The 21,280-nt window shown below is 63.0% G+C and overlaps 4 protein-coding genes across 8 annotated transcripts; 3 read left to right on the top strand and 1 right to left on the bottom strand.

Annotated features, from left to right (window-relative positions):
- Positions 1-106: 106 nt before the first annotated feature.
- On the top strand, positions 107-6,472 carry TMC6 (transmembrane channel like 6). 3 transcript variants are annotated; one of them, XM_061377251.1, is made up of 20 exons: positions 107-265; positions 430-548; positions 850-981; positions 1,073-1,231; positions 1,320-1,425; positions 1,515-1,608; positions 1,697-1,951; positions 2,233-2,417; positions 2,492-2,636; positions 2,712-2,867; positions 2,975-3,150; positions 3,281-3,362; positions 3,891-3,988; positions 4,096-4,191; positions 4,586-4,661; positions 4,851-4,984; positions 5,275-5,451; positions 5,587-5,665; positions 5,762-5,840; positions 6,226-6,472. In XM_061377251.1, the coding sequence occupies exons 1-19, from the start codon at positions 210-212 to the stop codon at positions 5,831-5,833; spliced, it is 2,397 nt and encodes a 798-aa protein (XP_061233235.1). In that variant the 5' UTR covers positions 107-209; the 3' UTR covers positions 5,834-5,840; positions 6,226-6,472. The 3 variants fall into 3 exon arrangements, with proteins under 3 accessions (XP_061233235.1, XP_061233236.1, XP_061233234.1); XM_061377252.1 differs by lacking the exon at positions 6,226-6,472 and having other exon boundaries at positions 5,612-5,665; positions 5,762-5,841; XM_061377250.1 differs by lacking the exon at positions 107-265 and having other exon boundaries at positions 301-548.
- A 1,224-nt stretch (positions 6,473-7,696) lies between these two features.
- Positions 7,697-8,861, bottom strand: ARL16 (ADP ribosylation factor like GTPase 16). The gene is given in 5 exon segments (XM_061377261.1): positions 7,697-7,868; positions 8,125-8,240; positions 8,374-8,487; positions 8,568-8,682; positions 8,721-8,861. Coding segments are annotated over 5 exon segments (648 nt in total). The 5' UTR covers positions 8,852-8,861.
- Positions 8,862-8,902: 41 nt separating this feature from the next.
- HGS (hepatocyte growth factor-regulated tyrosine kinase substrate) lies at positions 8,903-17,296 on the top strand. Of its 2 annotated transcripts, none has more exons than XM_061377425.1 (21): positions 8,903-9,010; positions 9,271-9,355; positions 9,703-9,778; positions 10,192-10,284; positions 12,047-12,170; positions 12,546-12,598; positions 13,040-13,108; positions 13,296-13,420; positions 13,631-13,709; positions 13,792-13,890; positions 14,231-14,326; positions 14,635-14,673; positions 14,757-14,900; positions 15,048-15,258; positions 15,425-15,597; positions 15,736-15,876; positions 15,954-16,131; positions 16,209-16,342; positions 16,607-16,723; positions 16,891-16,986; positions 17,060-17,296. In XM_061377425.1, the coding sequence occupies exons 1-21, from the start codon at positions 8,974-8,976 to the stop codon at positions 17,168-17,170; spliced, it is 2,280 nt and encodes a 759-aa protein (XP_061233409.1). In that variant the 5' UTR covers positions 8,903-8,973; the 3' UTR covers positions 17,171-17,296. The 2 variants fall into 2 exon arrangements, with proteins under 2 accessions (XP_061233409.1, XP_061233407.1); XM_061377423.1 differs by having other exon boundaries at positions 15,045-15,258.
- Positions 17,297-17,571: 275 nt separating this feature from the next.
- Positions 17,572-21,024, top strand: MRPL12 (mitochondrial ribosomal protein L12). Of its 2 annotated transcripts, none has more exons than XM_061376968.1 (4): positions 17,572-17,820; positions 17,917-17,994; positions 18,146-18,277; positions 20,696-21,024. In XM_061376968.1, exons 1-4 carry the CDS (start codon positions 17,587-17,589, stop codon positions 20,810-20,812), a joined length of 561 nt encoding a protein of 186 aa, XP_061232952.1. In that variant the 5' UTR covers positions 17,572-17,586; the 3' UTR covers positions 20,813-21,024. The 2 variants fall into 2 exon arrangements, with proteins under 2 accessions (XP_061232952.1, XP_061232950.1); XM_061376966.1 differs by having other exon boundaries at positions 18,143-18,277.
- Positions 21,025-21,280: the final 256 nt, after the last annotated feature.

Genomic DNA, 21,280 nt, shown 5'->3' with positions numbered 1-21,280 from the left:
GCCCCTCACGGGTCTAGATACGGGTTTAGCCCCACAGCCCCGCCTCGCCCCAGCATCCGCTCCATCCCCGTCCCAACGGCCGGCACCCCCCGGGCACCGGAGGAAATGGGGGTGCTGTGGCACGAGGCCTGCTGACCCCTGTCTGCTCACCGTGGCAGGGCACGTACTGGAGGGAGCGCAGTGTCACCGAGACCCCTCGGCCCTGCAGGATGTCCCACCCGCCCTCCTTTACCCTCCACGTCTCTGAGGACACTGGGAGCGATGGGTGTGTACGAGCGGTGCATCCAGCATCCAGCCCCCCCAACAGGCTCTGGGTGCCTGTGCCATGGGGCAGCATGGCTGGGCTGTGGGTTGGCACTGGGGCTTTGCCATGGCTTCAGGCCCTGGAGCCTGCCCCAACCCTAGGAGCACAGGTCTGTGTCCCCACAGCGAGGAGCCGAGCCCAGACAACGAAGGAGCCCTGCACACCTCCTTCCACCAGCTCATCCAGGAGCAGAGCAGCCTGATGGAGGCAGGTCTGGAGCTGGAGATGCAGGATAGGGGCAGAGGTAAAGCCCCATGGCCACAGTCAGGGTGGGACAGGGACAGTGTGTGTGCCTGGACCCTGCCTGGGCCAGCTGCGGCCAAAGCATGTGCAGGAGCGTGTTGACCATTCGCCAGTGCAGGCAGCAGGACAGATCTGCCCTTGGGGACATGGAGAGTGGCCCTGGAGAAGGGGGTGTGCCAGAGGGAGCACACACCAGGGCACGTGCCGGGCTTTAGTGCCAGAGCAGGGCAGCAAAGCCACGGGGACTAGAGCCATAGGTGCTCTGGCTCTCACTGCTCTCTGTCCTGCCCTCCCTCTCCCAGAGCCTTCGGCCTCTCAGGCTACTCCAGACACCGGGGCCACAGCCTGGCCAGAGCCCGGGCAGGGCGAGCAGCACCCCGGGTACTCCTCTGCTTCCCTGCGGATCCTTGCCAGCATGCCCAGCCGCACCATCGGTAGGTGCCACCCTGCAGCCCCAGACCCAGCAGCTCTCCTGTCCCCTTGCTGTCCTGTGGCCACGCACCCTGTGCCCGCTGTCGCTTGCAGGACGCAGCCGCGGGGCCATCATATCCCAGTACTACAACCGCACGGCACGGCTGCGGCGCCGGAGCAGCCGCCCGCCCCTGCAGCAGCTCTGCCGGGCAGCGCGGCCCAGCCTGCGGCTCTACGACCTGGAGACCGACCCCGCCACGGCCACACTGCAGGGTGAGCATCGCCAGGCACTGTCCCCACAGCAGCTCCGGGACAGGCACATCCTGGTGGCTGCATCCTGCTGAGCTCCTTGTGCCCCCAGACAAGCGGAGCCTGCTGGTGAATGAGCTGCTGAGCCTCTCGCCCAGCCACCGCAGCCACGTGCTGCTCACTGTGCCCCTCTGCCTGGCAGAGAAACGCGCCCTCCGGTACGTCCGGTCCTGCCGGCCCCACAGGGCTCCCACAGCCAGAGCCGTCCTGGGTCCCACACCCCCTCTAACCCCTCTCTGCTGGGCAGGCAGGAGCTGAGCGGACAGAGGGGCCCCCCGAGGCACCGTGCCCAGCACCCGGAGCCCTCTCCCTGCGGAGGCTCCAAGGACCACATCATCCTCGTAAGCCCAGGGCACAGCTGTGCGGAGCAGCCTCGGGGGCTCTGCTGCAGGGTCCAACCCCAGTGCCCTCCCTGTGCTGTCCCTGCAGTGCTGCCGCAGGCTCTGGTACAGGCTCCTGTCCCTGCTTCCCACCGTGCAGCCCTGGCACTACGCACTGAAGCAGATTGGTGGCCGCTTCGGCTCCAGCGTCCTCTCCTACTTCCTCTTCCTCAAGATGCTCGTTATGCTCAACATCATCTCATTCCTCATCCTCCTGGTCTTCGTGGTGGCCCTGCAGGCTGCGTACCCCCCTGCCTCAGCCAACCCCCAGCCCTTCACTGTCCTTGAGCTCCTCACAGGAGCGGTAAGTGCTGCACCACTGCCAGTGCATCCCCAGGCCAGGAGCTGCTCCCAGCCCGGGGTTCAGCCATGCATCACCCCCAGCAGTGCCCCATCCTTGTCCTGCATCCCCACCACAGTGATGCCCCAGTCCCTCCCCTTGCACAGCCAGGGCACTGGGACCATCAGTGCTGAGGGTGCGGAAGAGGGCCCTGGTGCTGCCCCAACTGAGGGGCAGCCCCATGGGCTGGCCCAGATGTGCCAGGCCGGGCAGGGAGCCATGGGCCCCATGGTGCCTTTCCTCAGGGCTCCTTCACTCACTCGCTGCTCTACTACGGCTACTACAGCAACACCACCCTCAACAGCCCCTGCGCCTCCAGCCCCAGTACATGCCCCCTCGCAGCCCCCCCGCTCCCGTACAACATGCCCCTGGCCTACATGTCCAGTGTTGGGGTCTCCTTCCTCATCACCTGTGTCCTGCTGGTGTACAGGTGGGTTTGGCAGCACCTCGAGCCCTGCAGCCTTCACCCAGCACTGGTGCTCTGACACCCTCCTCTCGCTGCAGCCTGTCCCGCTCCTTCGGGGAGAGCTACCGGGTCGGCAGCTCCTCGCGGGACCTGCCTGTCAAGGTGTTCTGTGCCTGGGACTTCAAGGTGCTGCAGCGGCGCTCAGTGAGGCTGCAGTGTGAGAGCATCTGCACCCAGCTGAAGGTGAGCCTGGGCTCGGGCCCGCACGCTCTGGCTGCAGCCCGGAGCAGGCTGGGCACCGCTGGCTCTGCCCTACAGGAGCTGCTGGCGGAGCAGCGCTCCCGCTCCCGCTCCCGGAGCCTCGGCCAGCGCCTGGCGCGCGGCGCGGTGCTGCTCCTGGCCTGGCTGCTGTCGCTGAGCACGGTGCTGGCCTGCGCCGTGGCTCTGCACCGCTTCTCGCAGCACATGCACGGGGTGAGTGCTGCCCCTACCCTGCCGCTGGGCTGGATACTGGAGAGGTGCTGAAGCAGCCCTGGAGATGGGGGCAGCCCCACGGCATCGTTCCCTGTGCTGCTCGCCAGGTCCGGCGCGACCACCGGGCACGGGGCGCGGGGCAGTGGCAGCAGGAAAGCCTCCTGCTGGCCCTGCCAGTCGTGGTGTCTGGGCTCAACGTGGTGATGCCCCATCTGTACAACCTGCTGGCGGCGTGGGAGAGGCAGGACTACCCCGGGGCTCAGGTCTATGTGGCCATCTGCAGGTAGGGTGGGCGGGAGCATCCTGCACCCCACCTGCAGTGTGGGGAGGCTTTGGGGCGGGGCACTCTGTCTATGGGGCTCAGCCCCCAACCCAAGGGCTCAGGGGTTCCTGGCCCTGCTCCTGCTCCCCAGGAACCTCATTCTGAAGATGGTCCTGCTTGGTCTGCTCTGCTACCAGTGGCTCAGCCGGAGCGTTGTCTGCTCAATGGAGGAGGTCAGTGCTGCCGTGAAGGGTTGGGCTCTGTGTGGGTCAGTGCAAGGGGCACCCGGCGCCCCTCTGAGCCCCCTGGAACACAGCATCCAGACTGTTCCTTGCCCAGGGAGCACAAAGCGAAGCCAAGGCTGCAGCAGGGCTCTGCACCGCAAGCACCATCTGCTCCTTCGCCAGGGACAGGGGGTTCACAGCCAGACAGGGGCTCTCCGAAGCTGGGGGGGCTGTGAAATAGGTGCAAGGGAGGAAAAGGTCCCAGGGCCCCTCACAGCCATGGGAGGGTCGAGGAGGAGAAGCCTCATTGCCGGCTCGATGTCTTGACATGGTGCAGGGGTGGGCCAGCAGGAGGCTCGTGGGGTTCAGGTGCAAGTCCTGCATGTGTGCTGGGGCGATCCCAAGCAGAGATACAGGCTGGGTGGAGAATGGTTTGAGAGCAGCCCTGAGGAGAAGGGCTTGGGGTGATGAAAGGCTCAGCATGAGCCAACAGTGTGCCCTGCCAGTGGGTCTGTGCCACTCGGTTTGTTTCCCCAGTGCTGGGAGACGTGTGTGGGGCAGGAGCTGTATCGCTTCGTGGTCATGGACTTCGTATTCACGCTGCTGGACACGCTCCTCGGGGAGCTGCTGTGGAGGTAACTGCCCCGGGAGGTGTCCCCCGGCGGTGACAGCCCCGGCTGGCCCTGCCTCTGCTGCCATAGCCCCAGCAGCAGCGTGGGAGCAGAGCTCTGCCCCTGCCCAGGCTCCTCTTGGAGAAGAGGCTGAAGAGGAGCCAGAAACCCGAGTTTGACATCGCACGGAACGTGCTGGCGCTCATCTACGGGCAGACCCTGACCTGGTGAGGGGCAGACCCTGGCCTGGTGAGGGGCAGACCCTGGCCTGGTGAGGGGCAGACCCTGGCCTGGTGAGGGGCAGACCCTGACCTGGTGAGGGGCAGACCCTGGCCTGGTGAGGCGCATCCCGCCTGGCACAGCTCCTGCCTCTGCTGCCCAGTGCCCCGGGGGCCCTGGTCAAGCACTGGGGCTGGCTGGGACCAGGCACTGGGAACTCAGTGGGGTCCTGGGGGACTCCCCAGCCCCGCACGGGTGGGACGAGGGCAACAAAGCAAAGCAGGCGGGGGCGCAGGTGCCAGCCCTCGGCTGTGCGGAAGCCGGAGCAGAGCTGGTGCGGGCACTGCGCCGCTGCCTCCCTGGGGCTCGCCCCTCGCCCAGTGCACGCTCCCCCTCTCCCAGGCTGGGTGTTCTCTTTGCGCCGCTCCTGCCGGCCCTGCAGGTCCTGAAGCTGCTGCTGCTGTTCTACATCAAGAGGGTGAGAGCTGCCCCCTCCCTATGAGTGGCTAGTGCCATGGGCTGCTCGGCAGCCACCAGCGCGGCCTCGGGAGCAAGGGCCCGGTGTCTCCAGGCTTGCTCAGTGGAGCACATGGATGGGACAGCATCTGTGCTGCTCGTGTTCCTGTGGCTGCTTCCCCGAGCCCAGGACTGTGCTCCCTGCCTGCAGACCAGCCTGGTGCACAACTGCCAGTCCCCTAGCAAGCCCTGGCAAGCGTCTCACATGAGCACCGTGTTCATCGCCCTGCTCTGCTTCCCATCTTTCCTGGGTGCAGCCGTCTTCCTCTTGTACACCATCTGGTCGTGAGTATGTGCCGGAGCACGGCTTGGGCACAGAACTGCTGCTGCCTGCTGAAGGACGATGGTGCCTCCAGCCCTGATGGCACACGGAGGACATCAGCCCGGCACAGGGCTGCACATCACTGCCCTGGGAGATGCCGCCCAGCTGCTGCTCACTGCACACAGCACAGCAGCAGTTGGACTGGGAGCACTGCAGGACAAGGGGGATGGTTGGGCAGGCTGGGCCCTGGAGGGTTGGCCTGGCCCATGGGCTGCCCATAGCTCTGACCGGCCCCATCGGTCTGTGTGCTCAGGGTGCAGCCGTCAGAAACGTGTGGCCCCTTCCAGGGGCTGGAAACCATCTACAAGTCCTGGCAGGCCTGGGGGCAAGTGCTGGAGAAGTCCAACCCCAACATCACCTGGTTCACCTGGGCCCACCAGCACCTGCTGGAAAACCCATTCCTCCCATTCTTTGTCTCCGGGGTCCTGCTGTGAGTATGGACCCGAGGCTGCCCCCGGGGGTGTGTTTTGGGGTGCCCTGTCACAGTCCCGAGCGGGGCTGGAGCCGGGCTCGCTCCAGGGCGCAGTGTCCCGGGTGCTGCCATCCCACCTCCCTGTCACTGCAGAGCTGGGATCTACTTCAACATCCAGGTGCTGAGAGGCCAGCGCAGGATCATCCGGCTGCTGAAGGAGCAGATCGCCAACGTGCGTGAGCCTGGCCCCATCGGACTCTTGCCCGGTGCCACCTCAGACACCCCCGAGCTGTCCCGCGGCTGCTCACTGCGGCATCTCCCATTGCAGGAAGGGGAAGATAAAGCGTTTCTCATTCAGAAGCTTCACTCCGTGTACGAGCAGAGGGGGAGACGTGCCTGAGCCCCGGGTGAGCTCTGTACTCGCATTCCTCTGCCCTGTGCTGGAGTGGTGGGAGCAGCATGGCCAGGGCCAGCCCCACTGCTTGCTGGGGAGCAGGGATGTGAGGAGGTGCTGGCCTGAGCCCAGCATTCCATGTCCACTTGCTCTGCTGGCACAGGCAGCCAGGGATGTAGGGCTGAGCCTGCTGGGGAGGTGCCCAGGCTGCTCCGGTACCCAGTGTGTCCCAGGGGATGCTGGATCTGTGGTGCTGCTGCCGCCTGAGAATGGCACCAGCAGAGCCAGGATCAGGATTGGGATAGGACTGGGGCAGAGAACGGGAGGTGGCTGGGGACATTTAGAGTGGGGCAGAACAGGGCAGCAGACAGGGTCTGAGTCTGTATCTGTCCTCTTAGTGTCAGACGCCCCAGGAAGGAGCAGGACGGGACAGGACTCTGCTCGCAGTCAGGGGATGGATCTCTCCGTCTTCCCAAGCCATTGCAGCGCTGGAAGCAGCGGGACCATGGAGTGCTGTGGAGGATCCTCTCCTCTGGGCTGCAGTGGTCAAGGACCGATTGGAGCACACGGACGTGGGTGCTCCACTGCCCAGAGCTGCTGGGGTGCAGCAGGACCATAGGCCACAGCGCTACCTGGGCTGGGGCTGTCTCCGTCTCCATGGCTGGTTACTGTCAGCAGAGAATAATGCTTCCTCTCGTGGGTGCCCAGGACAGTTTTGGGCTGTTTTCAGAAGCCTTCGAGGAGAGTGACACTGCCTGGACAGAACCTGCACCCCATCGCAGTGCCCAGAACAGCCCCAGTGCAGCTCCCTCCCCATGTCCCAGCAGGAGGACAGGAGCCGGACAATACCTTCCCCCCACACAAGGCCGCCTGTGTTTCCCCCAGCCGGTCATCCTGCGCCTGCCCACCACAGGCTCAGCAGCCCACCGTGGTGCTGAGGGCTGGGCAGAGAAGCCAGGGGCCCTGGCTCCCCCGCTTCACACTGAGCTGCCCATTAAACACAGCCGTGTGTGGGGCTCCCGGCCCGTGCCTGGACCTGCTGGGCTGGGAGTGGGTGGGTTTTGGGTGTTGGTGTTCCCCAGCACCGGTGACTCAGGGGCTGGGTGTGCTGGGGCTGCTCAGCATCACCTGCCCATCAGGCTGTGCCCATGCCACAGGGTAAGGATCACAGCAGCAGCCACCCCATCGTGCGTGGCCCCAGGAACCATTCACCATCAGTGTGGTCCCTGCAGCCCCCAGCACTGAGAGCTGTGTCCCACCGCAGCCCTGGCAAGCTGTTTGCCCCCGTGGCCTGACACCAGCAGACCCAGGAGGGTTGTGCCACAGCATGTGCCAGGCCCAGGTGGCCACAACCACTGCCATGATCCAGCACTCATGCTGGGCACGGGGCTGTCAGCATGGCCATGAAGCAGTTGTCAGACACAGGTTATCCCTGTGGGCATAGGCTGGGCTCTCTGCACTCACCTGGCTGTTGTCTGATCCCAAGTGCCAGAGAGCAGCCACAGGCTGGTACTCCCTGCAGCTCAGGGGATATCCCCAGCTGAGGCAGCCCCAGCTCCTGACACCCACCCAGGTCACCCCACTGTGCCCTCTATGGCAAAACCAAAGCTGCTGCCAGAGCCTCACATGCCCTCAGCCTCCAATCTAGGAGCTGCCACCAGCTCCTGCCGGCCCAGCCTGGTCCAGGCACCTCCGCAGCCCCCAGTCCCGCTGCCCACAACCTCCCACATCCTGCAGGTGCCAGCACAGCCCCGTGGCTGCACGGCCTCTGTCCTGCTGGTCCCTTCCCCAGGGGGATTTGCACCGGAGCACAGGGCAGCCACCAGCCTGGTCAATGCAGTGCAAGCTTTACTGTGAAGTCCCGCGGGGTCACCGCGGGTCCCCGAGGGTGGCCCGAAGCCACTGCAGGACCTCGGCCAGGCCGGTGCCGTCACGGGCACTGGTCTCCAGAATCGTGATGGGCTGTGTGGCACAGGACACGATGTCCTGCATGCGGAACAGCGACTTCATCTCCGTCACGGACATGTAGCAGGGCAGGTCACTGCACCGGGAGGAGGCTCTGCATCAGCCCGCAGTGCCGGCTTTGCTGCTAGCCCAGCCCAGCCCAGCCCAGCCCAGCCCCTGGCTCGGGGGTCTCCGCAGCCCAAGCCAGCCTGGGCAGTTCAGCAAAGGGCCGCTGCCACCCCCCAGGACACACCAGGCTTCCTTACGTGTCCACCTCCCGACGGGAGGGACGCAGGAGCCCCCGCAGCCCCTCAGTGCCCTCTGCCCCCACCCTCCGGGTGCCCCCTCCTCACATCTTGTTGAAGAGGATGAGCACGGGCACGGCGGCGAGCGGCGCTGCGGAGAGCACGGCCAGGAGCTGCACGCAGGACGAGGAGACCTGGGTCGGGTCGGCGGCATCGACCACAAACTGGAGGAGACACAGGAAGGTTCTGCTGCGGGCGTGCGGAGGGGGCCGGGGCTACCGCTCCCCTGTGCCCGTGTGCCCCAGCCCAGACCCTCACTCGAGGACGGGGCTCAGGACACGCGCGGCTGCCGCTCACCAGCAGAGCGCTGCACTCTTCGTAGTAGCTCTTCCAGATGGGGCCCATGCAGCCGCCCAGCTCCCGCAGCGTCACGGTCCGCGGCAGCCGTAGGTCGGTCAGGTTGGTGCCCACCTGCGGGGACAGGCGCCTGGGCTGCGTGCACCGGGGCCCCGGGGCCGCGGCCGGCTCCCGCCCCGCCGGGCCGTGCCTACCGTGGGCAGCGTGGCCGGGGGCTCGCCCAGCTCGGCGGGCCCCTCCTCGGCGCTCAGCTGTGCCGCGGGTCAAGGATCGGTACCGGGGAAGGGAAGGGGACGGGACCCGACCCCCGCCCGCGGGACCATCCCGCTGCCCCCCCACCCGTGACACACCCCGGTGGCACCCCCCCCGGTGCCCCGCCCCGCCGGATATGACGCAGTCGCCGCGCCAACAGGCTCTTCCCGCCGCCGGCCACCCCCAGCACCAGGCACGTAGGCACCGGCCGCCCCGCGCCCGCCATCAGACGCGAGGCCCCGCCCCCGGAAGGAGCCCCGCCTCCCCGGAAGCCGGAAGCGGAAGCGCCGCGGAGGGGCGGTGGAACGGAGCTGGCCTGGTCCGGGCCGGGTCGGGTCGGCGGACGCGATGGGGCGCGGCGGCGGCACCTTCGAGCGGCTTCTCGGTACTGGACGCGGCCTCCCCGGTCGGAGCGAGGGACGCGCGTCTTGGTCGGGCCCAGGGAGCCGGGGTGGGCCCGGGGTTGGTGCTCGGTACCGGGCGGGTCCGGCGTTCCGGGGGTCTGGAGGGGAAGCGCCGGCGCGATCCAGGGCAGGCCGGTTGTTCCTGGCCCCGGAGCACCGGCGGCGGGGGAGGAGGGGTGCGCAGAGCGCGGCCAGGGGGAGCAGAACCGCTGGAGCAGCCCCTTGGGTTTGTTCCCTGCAGATAAGGCAACGAGCCAGCTCCTGCTGGAGACGGACTGGGAATCCATCCTGCAGATCTGCGACATGATCCGGCAGGGAGACACCCAGTAAGTGCTGCCGAGCTTCGGCTGCACCGGGAGCCCGGCTCCTGCCTGCGGCCGCGTTACTCCCTCACAGCACAGCACAGCACAGCCACCCTGAGGGGCTGCCATCCCCCCGGCCTCGGGAGGCCCGGGTCATGTCTGGCCTGAAACCCTCAGAGACACTCAGGCTTGAGCGTGCTTTTGCCCTGGGGGAACTGGGTGATGTTAAGGTCTCTTCCAGCCCTAACCATTCTGTGATTCTAAGCGTGTAACGCTGTTGTTTGGGTGGGGGTTGGCAGGTTACCAGCTGCAGGTGGAATCTCCCCTCGGATTCCTCACTCCCTGAGGACGTTTTCTCTCTCCTTACCCAGAGCGAAGTACGCTGTCAACGCCATCAAGAAGAAAGTCAATGACAAGAATCCCCACGTGGCTCTCTATGCGCTGGAGGTAACGTCAGCCCAAACCAAGGCACTGGCCAGGGAACATCCCAGTTTTCCCAAGCCTTCTATGCTGCACAGGCTGCACGCAGCATCGGGTCACAGCTTGGAGCCTCCTTCCAGCTCTGTCACAGGAGTCCTGTGACTGATCAGCAGGAGGATTTCTGTCTTTAATACCATCTCAGCTTTAGGACCAGGCAAAGTGGGATTTAAGATGCCCTCCCTGGGGTCTGCCTGTACACAGCAGCAGTGCAGAGACCCCCGGGAAGGAGAAGGGGAGCTCAGGCTCCAGCATGGCTTTACTGATGCTGCCCCAGTGCAACCCATTGCTCACACAGTGCTGTGTCTCTGTGTGCTGGAATTCCTCACAGGCTGCAGAGAGGCAGGAACGTGTCAGGCTAATGCTGTTCTCTGCCCCTGCAGGTCATGGAGTCAGTGGTTAAAAACTGTGGCCAAACGGTCCATGACGAGGTGGCCAATAAACAGACTATGGAGGAACTGAAGGAAATACTCAAGGTAAATACAGCTTGGTTTACTGTCATTTTGGAGTGAGGTTGGAAAAGCAGCAGCAGCAGCAGGAGCTGTGTGTGTGTCCTCACTTCTGTTCCCTTTGTGTAAGGAGCAGAAGGGAAACTGTCTGGAAATGCATTTGAGGAAAGGCCAAACCATGGTGTGATGTGTAGAGAGCTCAGGAGAGGTGATGTTTTGACAGCAGAGGTGATTTCTGGCTGTAATGTGAGAGGGGAGGAACATGCTGCAAAGGCCTTGACCCTTTAATGGTAGGTGCAATGCTTTGCTTGGCGGGAGGCAGCAAAGGGAACCAGGGGATGTTCTGGCACTTCATCGAGGACTGAACGGTTCCCTTCACCGTACAGCGTGAGGCACACAGGAGGGTAAGGAGCAAGGGGAGAACTGGCAGAAGCTTCCTCTTTACGGGGGCTGTTCCGTTGGCCTGTGGGATCATTTGAGGAGCTTTGCAGGATGTAAACCTGGCTGTTTTCACTGACGGGCTGTTGGCATAAGCTGTCACTTGCCAGTTTGACATAACGTGATACGTGCAGGAGCTCTGTGTGTCCTTGGAGTGGAGACTTCCACAGGTGAAGTGGAACTGGGAACTCCTGTCTCTGGCTCCCCGCCCAGAGTGCAGTGCCCAGGAAAGCATGGCATTTCCTTCCTTACAGCCTCTGTCTTCACCAGAAACAGGTGACCGGATGACCCAGATAACTGGTGAATGAGCTGTGCAGGTCTCATCACCTTGCACATGGTACCAGGGCGTCTCCTGTCACCTTGCTGCTAGGGCAGGCTCAGTCTCTGTGCAGGATCTGCTGAGCCAGGAGCAGTGACGCAATGTCATGGCCCAGGGTAGTAGCACAGCCACTCCTGCTGAGGAGATCAGATCAAGAGGTTCTGGGGTTCTCTCCAGTCCTCCTCTGCCTCTGTAGTTCTGTAACTGCTGCAGACCCGTTCTGTGCTCTGCTGCTTGTGAATGCCCAGTGCTGATAAAATGGTCTCAGCTCTGAGGAGGCTGAGGGCTGTGGCACGTGTGGAATGCAGGAGTTTTGGAATGGTCAGTAGGTCACTGTGTGGGCCAAGCTGAGCTGAAATCAGAGTTGGACAGTGCTCCTCTGCCTCTGGAGCAGGCAGTCATGTGGACTCGTGGTCACTCAGGCAGCTGATGAGAGGCTGCTCTCAAGGCTGGGGCAGGAACAGGCTTGCCAAGTTGAACTGTGACACAACCCCGGCCTCCAAAGGGCACCTGCCCTGCTGATCCTGCCTCGGGCAGCTTCGGGTGTTCCTGGGCAGGAGCACTGGGGCTGGAGGTGCTGACAGCCCAGCACCAGCACCAGCACCCTGCAGTGCCAGTTCCTGGAGCCCTAGCAGCACTGGTTGAGGCGCTTGCTACTGCTCTGCCCAGCTCCATGACTGTAGGTGGCCCCATGTTCTGAGTGCAGGACAAGCAGCTCCTGTGGGAGGTGAGTGGAGCTGGGCAGGGCAGTGCTCACACCAGACTCTGTCAGTGTTTTCTAAAAGCATCCTAACCCATTGTCAGGTTGGTCCATGCTGCTCTGAAGGATGTGTTCATGTTTGTGCTGAAGGAGCAGGCAGTTCTTGCTGTGAATTGTCCTTCCTGTGGCTTTCTGACAGCTCTCCCCTTGCACAAGTGCTCTAAAGTCTCTCTGAAATACCTGACTGGTATTTCTGGCTTCCAGCAGGTTCACACCAGCCTTCAGGTTTCAGGGCTTTTTTCTCAGATATTTTCTCTTCCCTTTCTGTGCAGAGGCAAGTGGAGACCAGTGTCCGCAGTAAGATCCTGTACCTTATCCAGGCCTGGGCTCATGCCTTCCGCAATGAGCCCAAGTACAAGGTGGTGCAGGACACCTATCAGATAATGAAGGTTGAAGGTGAGGACTCTGTGGGCAAAGGTGGGTGGACAATTGGGCAAGCAGCTCTGCTCTGGAGGAGCTTTGCAGGAGAAGAAAGGGCTGTCAGGACCCTGTCTCGTGTTAGCAAAGTCTGGACTTGCAATACTGAGCTTTGTCTTGGTGTCTTGATACCAAATGAACCTCTTGAGGTGACTGAATCCCACTGCAAAGAGAGAACAACCCCGTTGCCCCTGGATCAGCGCAGCTGGCAGCTAAGGGTTGGCAGTGAGGCGCTGCTTCAGGAAACTGGCCTGAAGTCAGGGTGTCCTTTGGGAAGGGCTCTGCAGTTCCATGCTCCCAGGCTTTCCTTAGTGCTTCCAGGACAGGTCCATGCTCCTGCTCTCTTCCCCCCAGGCCACGTATTCCCGGAGTTCAAGGAGAGCGATGCCATGTTCGCGGCAGAACGGGTGAGTTGTGCTGCTGGGGAGGGAGTTGGTGCTGTGGGACAGACCTCACTCTCCTGTCCCCTTCTACTGAACCTCCAGCTCCTGCACTCTTCTGTTCTGTGCAGATTAGAGCCCAGGGTGGGGGCATGATGCCCCTGGTGCCATGCTGGCAGTTTTGGGCTCCTGTACAGAACTACCCAATGGAGGGGAGAGTGAGCAGGACAGGGAGCTGGTTTCATCCTGCCCTGCTTGGTGGCTCCCAGCATCACGGCTGCCCAAAACACCCCAGTCTCTCGGAACATGAGAGGGGATAATGTGGGGATCAGTAGTTCCTGTTGAGCTGCGAATGCTTCCAGTATCCCCGTTCATGAGAGCACCTTGGTCAGCTCCTGAGGAGCTCTGTGGAGGCACTGTCCTTGAGGCTCTCGCCCTCCTTGACTCAATTCTCCTTGTCCTGGACAGGCTCCGGACTGGGTGGATGCTGAGGAGTGCCACCGGTGTCGAGTGCAGTTTGGGGTTGTGACGCGGAAGGTGGGTGCTGCTCCTGGGCCTGCGCAGTCCCCAGGGACTCGCAGGACTCCTTGTACCTGCCGGGAAGTGCTGGGGCTGGGCAGTGCTCCCTGGCTGCTGGCAGGGAAGTGCCAGGAGTGCCTGAGTGGTGGTGTCTAATGGTGAAGGAGCGTGTTGCTGCCACACTGATGCCTCCCATCCTTTGCAGCATCATTGCAGGGCCTGTGGGCAGATCTTCTGTGGGAAGTGCTCTTCCAAGTATTCCACCATCCCAAAGTTTGGGATTGAGAAGGAAGTGAGAGTCTGTGAGCCCTGCTACGAGCATCTCAACAAGTCAGTACCTTTGTGCTGTGTTTCTTTGCCTGCAGCAGCTGGGACTGTGAGGGAGGAGCTTTGAGCAGAGCAGAGCGAGGGTTCCCCACACTGGGCTGGGTTCCCATCCTCTTGGGAACGGGGTTTTCAGCTGCAGTGCTGTGCAGTGCTGGGGCTCTGGTGCGGATGAAGGAGCATTCAGCCTGCAGTGTCACGTCTTTCTGACTACAGGAAAGCTGAGGGTAAAGCTGCTGCCACCTCCGAGCTGCCCCCCGAGTACCTGACCAGTCCCCTCTCTCAGCAGTCCCAGGTGAGTGGCTGCCTATAGGTGCTGTAGTGATCCTGACCTGTTTGGTGCCTGTTTACTGACCAGCTCTTCCTCCCGCTCGCAGCTGCCTCCGAAGCGTGATGAGACAGCGCTGCAAGAGGAAGAGGAGCTGCAGCTCGCTATTGCCTTGTCTCAGTCAGAGGCGGAGGAGAAGGAGAGAATGGTTTGTGCCCTGCTGGGGGTGATGTGCTGGGCATCTCCCAGCTGTGCCATGACAGATCCTGGGCCTGTCCTGGTGTCACAAGACACAGAGCAAGTCACAGGGCCTGTGGAATGAGGGGGTGACAGTGGAGCCAGGCCTGTGCTGTGCTGCAGTCCCAAATCCTGGAAGCAGGCTGTGCCCAGGCTGGGAGCCCAGGGGCACGCTGGCCTGTGGGCACTGCGGAGCGTGAGGCTGGGTCTGCCACGCCTGGCCATCACCAGGAACTCACCCACCCAGTGTGCCCAGTCTGCTGACCGGAGCCTGGGCAGGCCCCGAGCCAACTGTTCTTCCTGTTTTGCAGAGGCAGAAAACAACCTACTCCATGTACCCGAAAGCTGAGCCCACTCCCGTCACGTCCTCAGCTCCCCCGGTCAGCACGCTCTACTCCCCACCCGTGGTACGTTCATGGGAGCCCCTGAGCGCGATTCAGGTGGACGCAGGCCTTGGCCTTGCCTTGAGTCTGCCCTGGTTGTGTCAGGTTGAATCCCTGCTCTGAGAGATTTGCCCTGTTCAGCCCCTCGCTCAGTCACAGCACTGCTGTGTTGTCAGCAAGGTCTGCACTCAGGAGGAGGTGCCTGTCCCCTTCCACACTCCTGCTGGTGCTCAGCACTGGGTTGTCCATGGCCAGGTTCGAGCAGGATGTTTGGTGGGAGCTCAAAGTCTCCTGTTTCTCTGGATCACATTTCCCTCATTGTTTCTTTACAGAATTCCTCTGCTCCCTTGGCTGAGGACGTTGACCCAGAGGTAAGGAGCCAGGCACTGCCGCTCCATGGCACATGCTCACTCCCTGTGGAGCATGATGCTGATCTTCCTTCTCTCCCTGCCAGCTGGCTCGGTACCTGAACCGCAACTACTGGGAGAAGAAGCAAGAGGAGGTTCGCAAGAGCCCCACGCCTTCAGCACCCCTGTCCCTTGCAGAGCCAGCTACCCAGCCTGGGGAGGCCCACCCTGCCCCGCTCAGTGTTGTGGAGGTAAGAGGGGGCCTGGACCTTTGTCAGGCAGCTTCTGAGGGGCAAGGAGCACCCAGCTCCTTGGTGCAGCCTGGCCCCAGAGCACTGCACGCTTGCAGTTGGCTCTTGGCACTGGAGAGCTGAGGGGCTGCCCTGTCCTTCCAGCAGCAGTACCAGAATGGTGAATCTGAGGAGAACCACGAGCAGTTCCTGAAGGCGCTGCAGAACGCGGTCACCACCTTTGTCAACCGCATGAAGAGCAACCACATGCGGGGCCGCAGCATCACCAACGACTCTGCCGTCCTGTCCCTCTTCCAGTCCATCAACAACATGCACCCCCAGCTGCTGGAGCTGCTCAACCAGCTGGATGAGCGCAGGCGTACGTGGGAGCTGTGGAGCCGTGGCCATGGGACCGTGTCTTGGGGTGGCTGCTGGGGTTGGCATTGCTGGGGTGCAACCTCTCCGGAGAGCAGGCAGTGTGGTGCACAAGGTGGTTGCAGTGCTCTGCCCCAGGCAGGTCCCTGAGGTGCCTCTTCCCTCCGCAGTGTACTATGAGGGCCTGCAAGACAAACTGGCCCAGATCCGGGATGCACGTGGAGCCCTGAATGCGCTGCGGGAGGAGCACCAGGAGAAGGTGCGCCGTGCAGCAGAGGAGGCAGAGCGCCAGCGCCAGATCCAGCTGGCCCAGAAACTGGAGATCATGAGGCAGAAGAAGCAGGTGAGGCAGGGGAGTGTTTCCAGGGTATGTGGGGCACATCAGCCCTCAGGCCTGCTGGCTGCTCTGCCCCAGGGCTGCCCTGGCAGGGGGGATGCTGCAGCATCCTGGCTTGCAGCCATCACAGCCCTGTTCCCACAGGAATACCTGGAGATGCAGCGTCAGTTGGCCATCCAGCGACTGCAGGAGCAGGAGAAAGAGAGGCAGATGCGCCTGGAACAGCAGAAGCAGACTATCCAGATGCGAGCCCAAATGCCAGCCTTCTCCCTGCCTTATGCCCAAGTACGTCTGCAGGGCCAGAGACTCTCCTGCCCAGTCCCAGGGGACGTGGCCTAGAGCTGCTTTTCTTCCCTCAACAGCTCCAGGCCATGCCTGCTGCCGGTGGGGTGCTTTACCAGCCCTCTGGGCCCAGCAGCTTCCCTGGCACCTTCAGCCCGGCCAGCTCAGTGGAGGGCTCTCCCATGCATGGCGTGTACATGAACCAGGCAGCGCAGGGGAGCACTGGGCCGTACACAGCTATGCCCGTCGCAGGGACAGGTACGTGCCCAGCTGAGCCCACTGGGGTGGAGGCTGAGAGCGAGGTGGTGTCTTCAGTCTCTGCCTCTCTGCCCCAGATCCCAGCATGGTGAACGCCTACATGTACCAAGCAGGCGCAGGCAGTGGGCAGGCGGTGCAGCAGGGCCCTGCGGTGCCCACCACCACCCCTGCGTACTCTTCCTACCAGCCGACCTCAACACAGGGCTACCAGGCAAGTGAGGGCTGGGGCTTTCTGCAGGGCTCGGGGATCCAGCAATGGGATCGCCGGGAGGGAGGATGTGCTAGTTGGTCCCATCTTGGGATCTGCTTCAGCTCTCACAGTGGGAGTGGGTTGGAGTCAGGCCTGGTTTGGGCTCCCTATGGCACAGAGGGAAGACACTGCACTGTCTCCAGTGGAGTGTGGGGAGCGTTGCTGCTCCTGGGGTGCTGGTTTGAGTCCAGTTGGTACCGCTTCTCACCAGCCTCTCATCCTCAGAGCGCAGCCTCACAGTCACAGAGCATCCCGGCCATCTCCCAAGCCCCCCAGTCGGGTGCCATGGGCTACATGGGCACCCAGTCGGTCTCCATGGGCTACCAGCCCTACAGCATGCAGGTGAGCACCGCTTGTCCCACCGGCTCCTGCTTGGCTGCAGGGTGGGCTCCAGTGCCTGGGACAGTCGTGGGTCTGTGCTGCTGGTGGCCAGGTGGAGATGGGGTCTTTGGCCTCTGCCCCCCTGTGTGTCCCTCAGCCCCTCTGACAGCCGCCCCTCGCTCTCTCAGGGTCTCATGTCTGCCCTGCCGGGCCAGGAAGCGGCGCTGAGCTCCCTGCCAGCCCAGCAGTCCTACCTGCCCGGGCAGCAGCCCCTCTACCAGCAGGTGAGTGCCGTTGTGGGCGCTGGGGTGCGTGCGGCCGGGGCCGCCTCTGACGGAGCCCCCTCGCCTCTTGCAGATCGCACCTGCAGGAGGGACCCCGCAGCAGCAGCCTCCGCAGCAGCCCCCGCCCGGCCCGGCGCAGCCGCCGCAGGGCAGCAGCGAGGCTCAGCTCATCTCCTTCGACTGACCCCGGCGCGGTGCTGCCTGAGACACCGCTCGACCTCCGGATCCGCGTCCCTTCTCCCGCTCCTCGTGCTGCCCTCCCCGCCCCGGGGACGGGGCTCCGCGGGGCCCAGCAGCGGGAGCGCGGCCCCGGTGCCCGAGGAGCAGCTTCACGCTGGCCCGCCGAGCCCCGTTCCCCATCACCACCCCCGCCCCCGGGACCCCTCCCCGTGGGGGAGACCGAGCGCGACCGGCCCTAATAAAGAGTTGGAACGATCCGCGCCCGGTGTGCTGCGGCGGGCGGGGAGGCGGCGGGGCGAGCGAGTGTTGGCGGACTTGGCGGCTAGAGCGTCTGCCCCGCCCCACCACTGAGTGCTGGCGCGGGGGCCGCCGGAACCATCGAGCGCGGGGCAGAGCGCCGCCGTGTCCTCTGCGGCCGCCATGCTGCCCGCCGCCCGCGCGCTGCCGCCGCGCCTGCCCAGCGGCCTGCCGCCCGCCTGGCGCTGCCCCGGGCCGCGGGCGCTGGGCACGGGCCGCGCGCGGCGCTCCGAGGCGCTGGCCGGGGCGCCGCTGGACACGGCCGCCAAGCAGTACTCGCCCAAGGTGCAGCAGCTCGTGCGGGACATCGCGGGGCTGACGCTGCTCGAGGTGGCCGACCTCAACGCGCTGCTCAAGGTGGGTGGCGAGGGCGGCGCGGCGCGGCCCGGCCCGGCTCAGCTCGGCTCGGCCCGGCCCGGCCCGCGTGCGCCTCACCGGTCGCTCTTCCCGCAGGAGACGCTGAAGATCCCGGACGTGGGGGTGATGCCCGCGGCGGCTGCCACCCTCCTGCCCCCCCAGGCGTCTCCTCAGGTACCGGGCTCCCCGGGGAGGGGACGGGAGTTGGGACCCGCGGTTCACCATGCGGAGGGGACGGTGGCCTAGGGGGCACCGGGCTGGGCCCGGACCCCAGGCCTGAGCTTCCCCCCCGCCTCTGCTCACTGCGCCCCGGTGGCTCCAGCAGGAGGAGGAGGAGGTGCCGCTGAAGAAGGCGAAGACCCATTTCACTGTGCGGCTCACAGAGCTGAAGGCAGCCGACAAGGTGAAGCTGATCAAGGAGGTGAAGAACTTCGTGCCAGGAGTGAACCTCGTGCAGGTGAGGAGGGGGCTGTGGTGCCCCAGGGCTGGGGGCTGGATCCCCGGGCCTGGGAGAGCCGTCCCGGTGCAGGGGAGCAGACGAAGCTGGGGCAGGAGTTGGTTGCATCCATGCATCTGGCATATTTAGGGAAGGGTCTTCCCTCCCACCTGTGCTGCGCAGCCAGCATCAGAGCCCCGGCAGGAGCAAGGGGGTGAAGAAGGAGGCTCAGAGCAAACACCTCAAATTCCTCTGTGCCAGCCTCAAATGCAAGAGCTGCTGTGAGCTTTCCTGCAGAGCTGGCAGCAGCCGGGGTCCCAGCTCACGGGATTTGCTGGGTCTCTTTTCTTGGTCAGAGCCATTGTATTTCTGAATTCAGACAAGTTCCTCCAGGTCACACATCTTGCAACCCACATTTCTAGCCCGTTCCGGAACTGCTCTTTTCATACTTGGTGCCTCCTCCTTTTTCCTTGGAGGAGATGGGCTTTTCACGGTCCTGTGAGGGCCTGAGCTCACGCCCTTGAGACACAACATAGACTGGGAAGAAGGAACAGGATAGAACTGTTACTGGGGAAGCATTTGACTGCTTCAGTCCTCTACAGGTGATGCTTTCATGCCTCGGGGTTGACAGTAGCCCTTCCTGTTCACCTGGTGGCAGGGAGGAAAGGTACTGGTAGCCCAGGAGTTGAGAGGATTTCTAGAAACTCTTCTGACCTGTTCATGGTGGTCAGTCCCAAAGCAAACAGTTCAGTAACAGAGGGACTCCAGTGGCAGAGCCGTGTCACTGGCTGCTGGGTTGAGTGAGTGTCAGCTTGGCTGGTCCAGCTGATGGGTCTCATGTGAACGTTAAAACACCAGACCCAGTAATGGATACAACTGGTGGGTAATTGGCAGCTCTCTGGAGAGCTCAAGCTGAACAGCTTGTCTTAGTGCATGGAACCTGCCAAACAAGCTGGTTTCAGCTCCAGTGCAGGTCCAAGGTTGGTAAATGCAGGTTATTGCTGGCAGACTTTGCCAGGTGTGACCTATCTGAGCTGGTGCTTTGGTTCAGGCACATCCAGACACAAAACCATCACTGCTGCTGCTGGTTCTGGCTGTGAGATTGTGTTCAGAGCGTGGCTGGTGCAGCTTTAATGTCAGTGTTGTTTCCATCTGGTTGGAGTGTTCTAGTGAGCCTTGCAGGGATCCCTCCCTGCCTGTAGGGCTGTCCATGACTGGGAAGCCAGAATTGCTGGGAGCACCTGTGGTGTTGGGCACTGATGGGACTCAGGTCAGTCCCCCAGGAACAACTCGACCAGATGGGGGTGTCATCAGCACAAGCTGGGCTCTAGTCTGCACCTCAGGAAATGTATTCTGAGCCAGCTCCACAGGCACACACTCACCTCCTGTCTCCTTGTGCTCTGGCTGGGGCTGGAACAGCCGATCCTGTGCAAGACCAGCTTTGGGCCTGCTGCAGGGCACCAGGAACAGCCACCCTGACCAGGGCTGCTTTAGAGCAGTGGTTATGCATTGGCAAGAAGGGTTTTAATTGGAGATAACCTTGACTATTCCCTGTCCTCATCCCAGCCAGCCACAGTGGGCTCCTGTGCGGATCCTGCTCTGCCAAGCTCTGCCTGTGCCACAACCCCTCCTCATCCCTGGCAAAACCAAGGTTTTTGTGCCACTGTGGGTTCATCATCACTGCCCCCAGCTGGAATCAAACCACAAACCCTTCTTTCTGCTGGTAGTATTCAGGCTGTTGGTGCTCAGAACCTGCAGAGCCACATGGCAGAGAGCTGGCAGCAGCCCTGTGCCACAGGAACCTCACAAGCTCTGTTTTAAGGACCTGAGGAGCCTTTGTTGTACTGCTTGGGGCGAGAGGAAGAGCATCCGACTGTGCCAGGGGTTATTCTCTGGGTTCCTGTCCTTCCTTCACAGCAGCCCTGCAGGAACTCCCTTTAAATGAGCTCAGCAGCTTTTCAGCTTGTCTTAACCACTGAGGAACTGCAGGGTACCGGTGGTTTGGGTAAAAGTCCCACAAACAGGAAGATTGTGTTGGTACTGGAGTTCTTTTACCCAGTCCAGTGTGTTGTGGCACAGCTGAACCCTGCAGCCTCCTCCCCGCTGGCAGAAACGTGAACCGAAACAGTCACACTTGGAAAGGCCAGGAGCTGCCTTGTAGTGCGGCTCAGGCACCAGGGCTGCGTGTCAGGGGCACCATGCATGCGGTGGGAGGAACTGAAGAGCAGTTACTCTGATGAAGGTCTTCCAGAGCTGAAGGGGATGCGCCATCACTTGCAGTCGGATTTAAACAGCCCCTGGTTTGACGTGCTATAGCTCAAGTGAAAGTCTTGGGCTTCGGACCTTGAGTTTATGCTGAGGTCAGTCTCATGGCTCTGAATCTGTTAATCCAGTTACTGAAAGCCAGTCTCCAATCTCACACTTCTCTCCCTCCCGCAGGCAAAGAAGCTGGTGGAGTCCCTTCCACAGGAGATCAAGGCCAACGTCTCCAAGGAGGAAGCGGAGAAGATCAAAGCAGCACTGGAGGCAGCAGGAGGGACTGTGGTTCTGGAGTAGACATCCCTGTCTCACCACGGAGGGACTGGTGTGATGGCAGCCATCCCCACTGCCACCATACCCGGCACCAGGGTCTGGGTGCTTCTCAGTGCAGTGGGAATGCTCTCTGGAAGGGGCCCTGTGCAAGAATGCTCCACAGTTTGGTGGGGCTGCCCTCTGGTCCCGGCACTGCGATGAACTCTACTTCATAAATAGCCGAAACCCCTCAGAAATGGTTCATGTCTCCCTGTTAACCAGGGGGCGGGTGGGAAACGTGGCTCTGGAGCCCGGGACTGTGGCAGCTGCGGCCCAGAGGAGCCTCTGCCACAACCCCGGGCTCCTTATGGCAGCCCCACTGCTGGGCCCCTCCCTTCCCGGTCCCGGGCATCATCGTCCCGGTTCTCCATCCCCGGTACTGCAGGTGGGGGGGGTGGCGTTGCCCCCGAAGGGGGCGTGGTTTAGTTGAGGGGCGTGGCCATGCTGCTGCCG

Source organism: Neopsephotus bourkii, unplaced genomic scaffold (assembly GCF_033783945.1).
Source record: "Neopsephotus bourkii isolate Nb327-2 ecotype Australia unplaced genomic scaffold, CSIRO-AGI_Nbou_v1 NB_1749, whole genome shotgun sequence".
NCBI classification, from domain to species: Eukaryota; Metazoa; Chordata; class Aves; order Psittaciformes; family Psittacidae; genus Neopsephotus; species Neopsephotus bourkii.
Note: the sequence above shows the minus strand (reverse complement) of the source record. Positions and strands in the feature narration are given on the sequence as shown.

What these genes read in the sequence shown, in the direction of transcription:
- HGS (XM_061377423.1), top strand. Translation starts at nt 8,974, where the DNA reads ATGGGGCGCGGCGGCGGCACCTTCGAGCGGCTTCTCG. An exon ending in TCTCCCTGCCTTATGCCCAA is followed by an intron (nt 15,877 to 15,953) that starts GTACGTCTGCAG and finishes TTCCCTCAACAG; the next exon opens with CTCCAGGCCATGCCTGCTGC. An exon ending in TATGCCCGTCGCAGGGACAG is followed by an intron (nt 16,132 to 16,208) that starts GTACGTGCCCAG and finishes TCTCTGCCCCAG; the next exon opens with ATCCCAGCATGGTGAACGCC.
- TMC6 (XM_061377250.1), top strand. Translation starts at nt 326, where the DNA reads ATGGGGCAGCATGGCTGGGCTGTGGGTTGGCACTGGGGCTTTGCCATG. An exon ending in CATGCCCAGCCGCACCATCG is followed by an intron (nt 982 to 1,072) that starts GTAGGTGCCACC and finishes TGTCGCTTGCAG; the next exon opens with GACGCAGCCGCGGGGCCATC. An exon ending in CCAAGGACCACATCATCCTC is followed by an intron (nt 1,609 to 1,696) that starts GTAAGCCCAGGG and finishes CTGTCCCTGCAG; the next exon opens with TGCTGCCGCAGGCTCTGGTA.
- MRPL12 (XM_061376966.1), top strand. Translation starts at nt 17,587, where the DNA reads ATGCTGCCCGCCGCCCGCGCGCTGCCGCCGCGCCTGCCCAGCGGCCTG. An exon ending in ACCTCAACGCGCTGCTCAAG is followed by an intron (nt 17,821 to 17,916) that starts GTGGGTGGCGAG and finishes CTCTTCCCGCAG; the next exon opens with GAGACGCTGAAGATCCCGGA. An exon ending in CCCCCCAGGCGTCTCCTCAG is followed by an intron (nt 17,995 to 18,142) that starts GTACCGGGCTCC and finishes CGGTGGCTCCAG; the next exon opens with CAGGAGGAGGAGGAGGTGCC.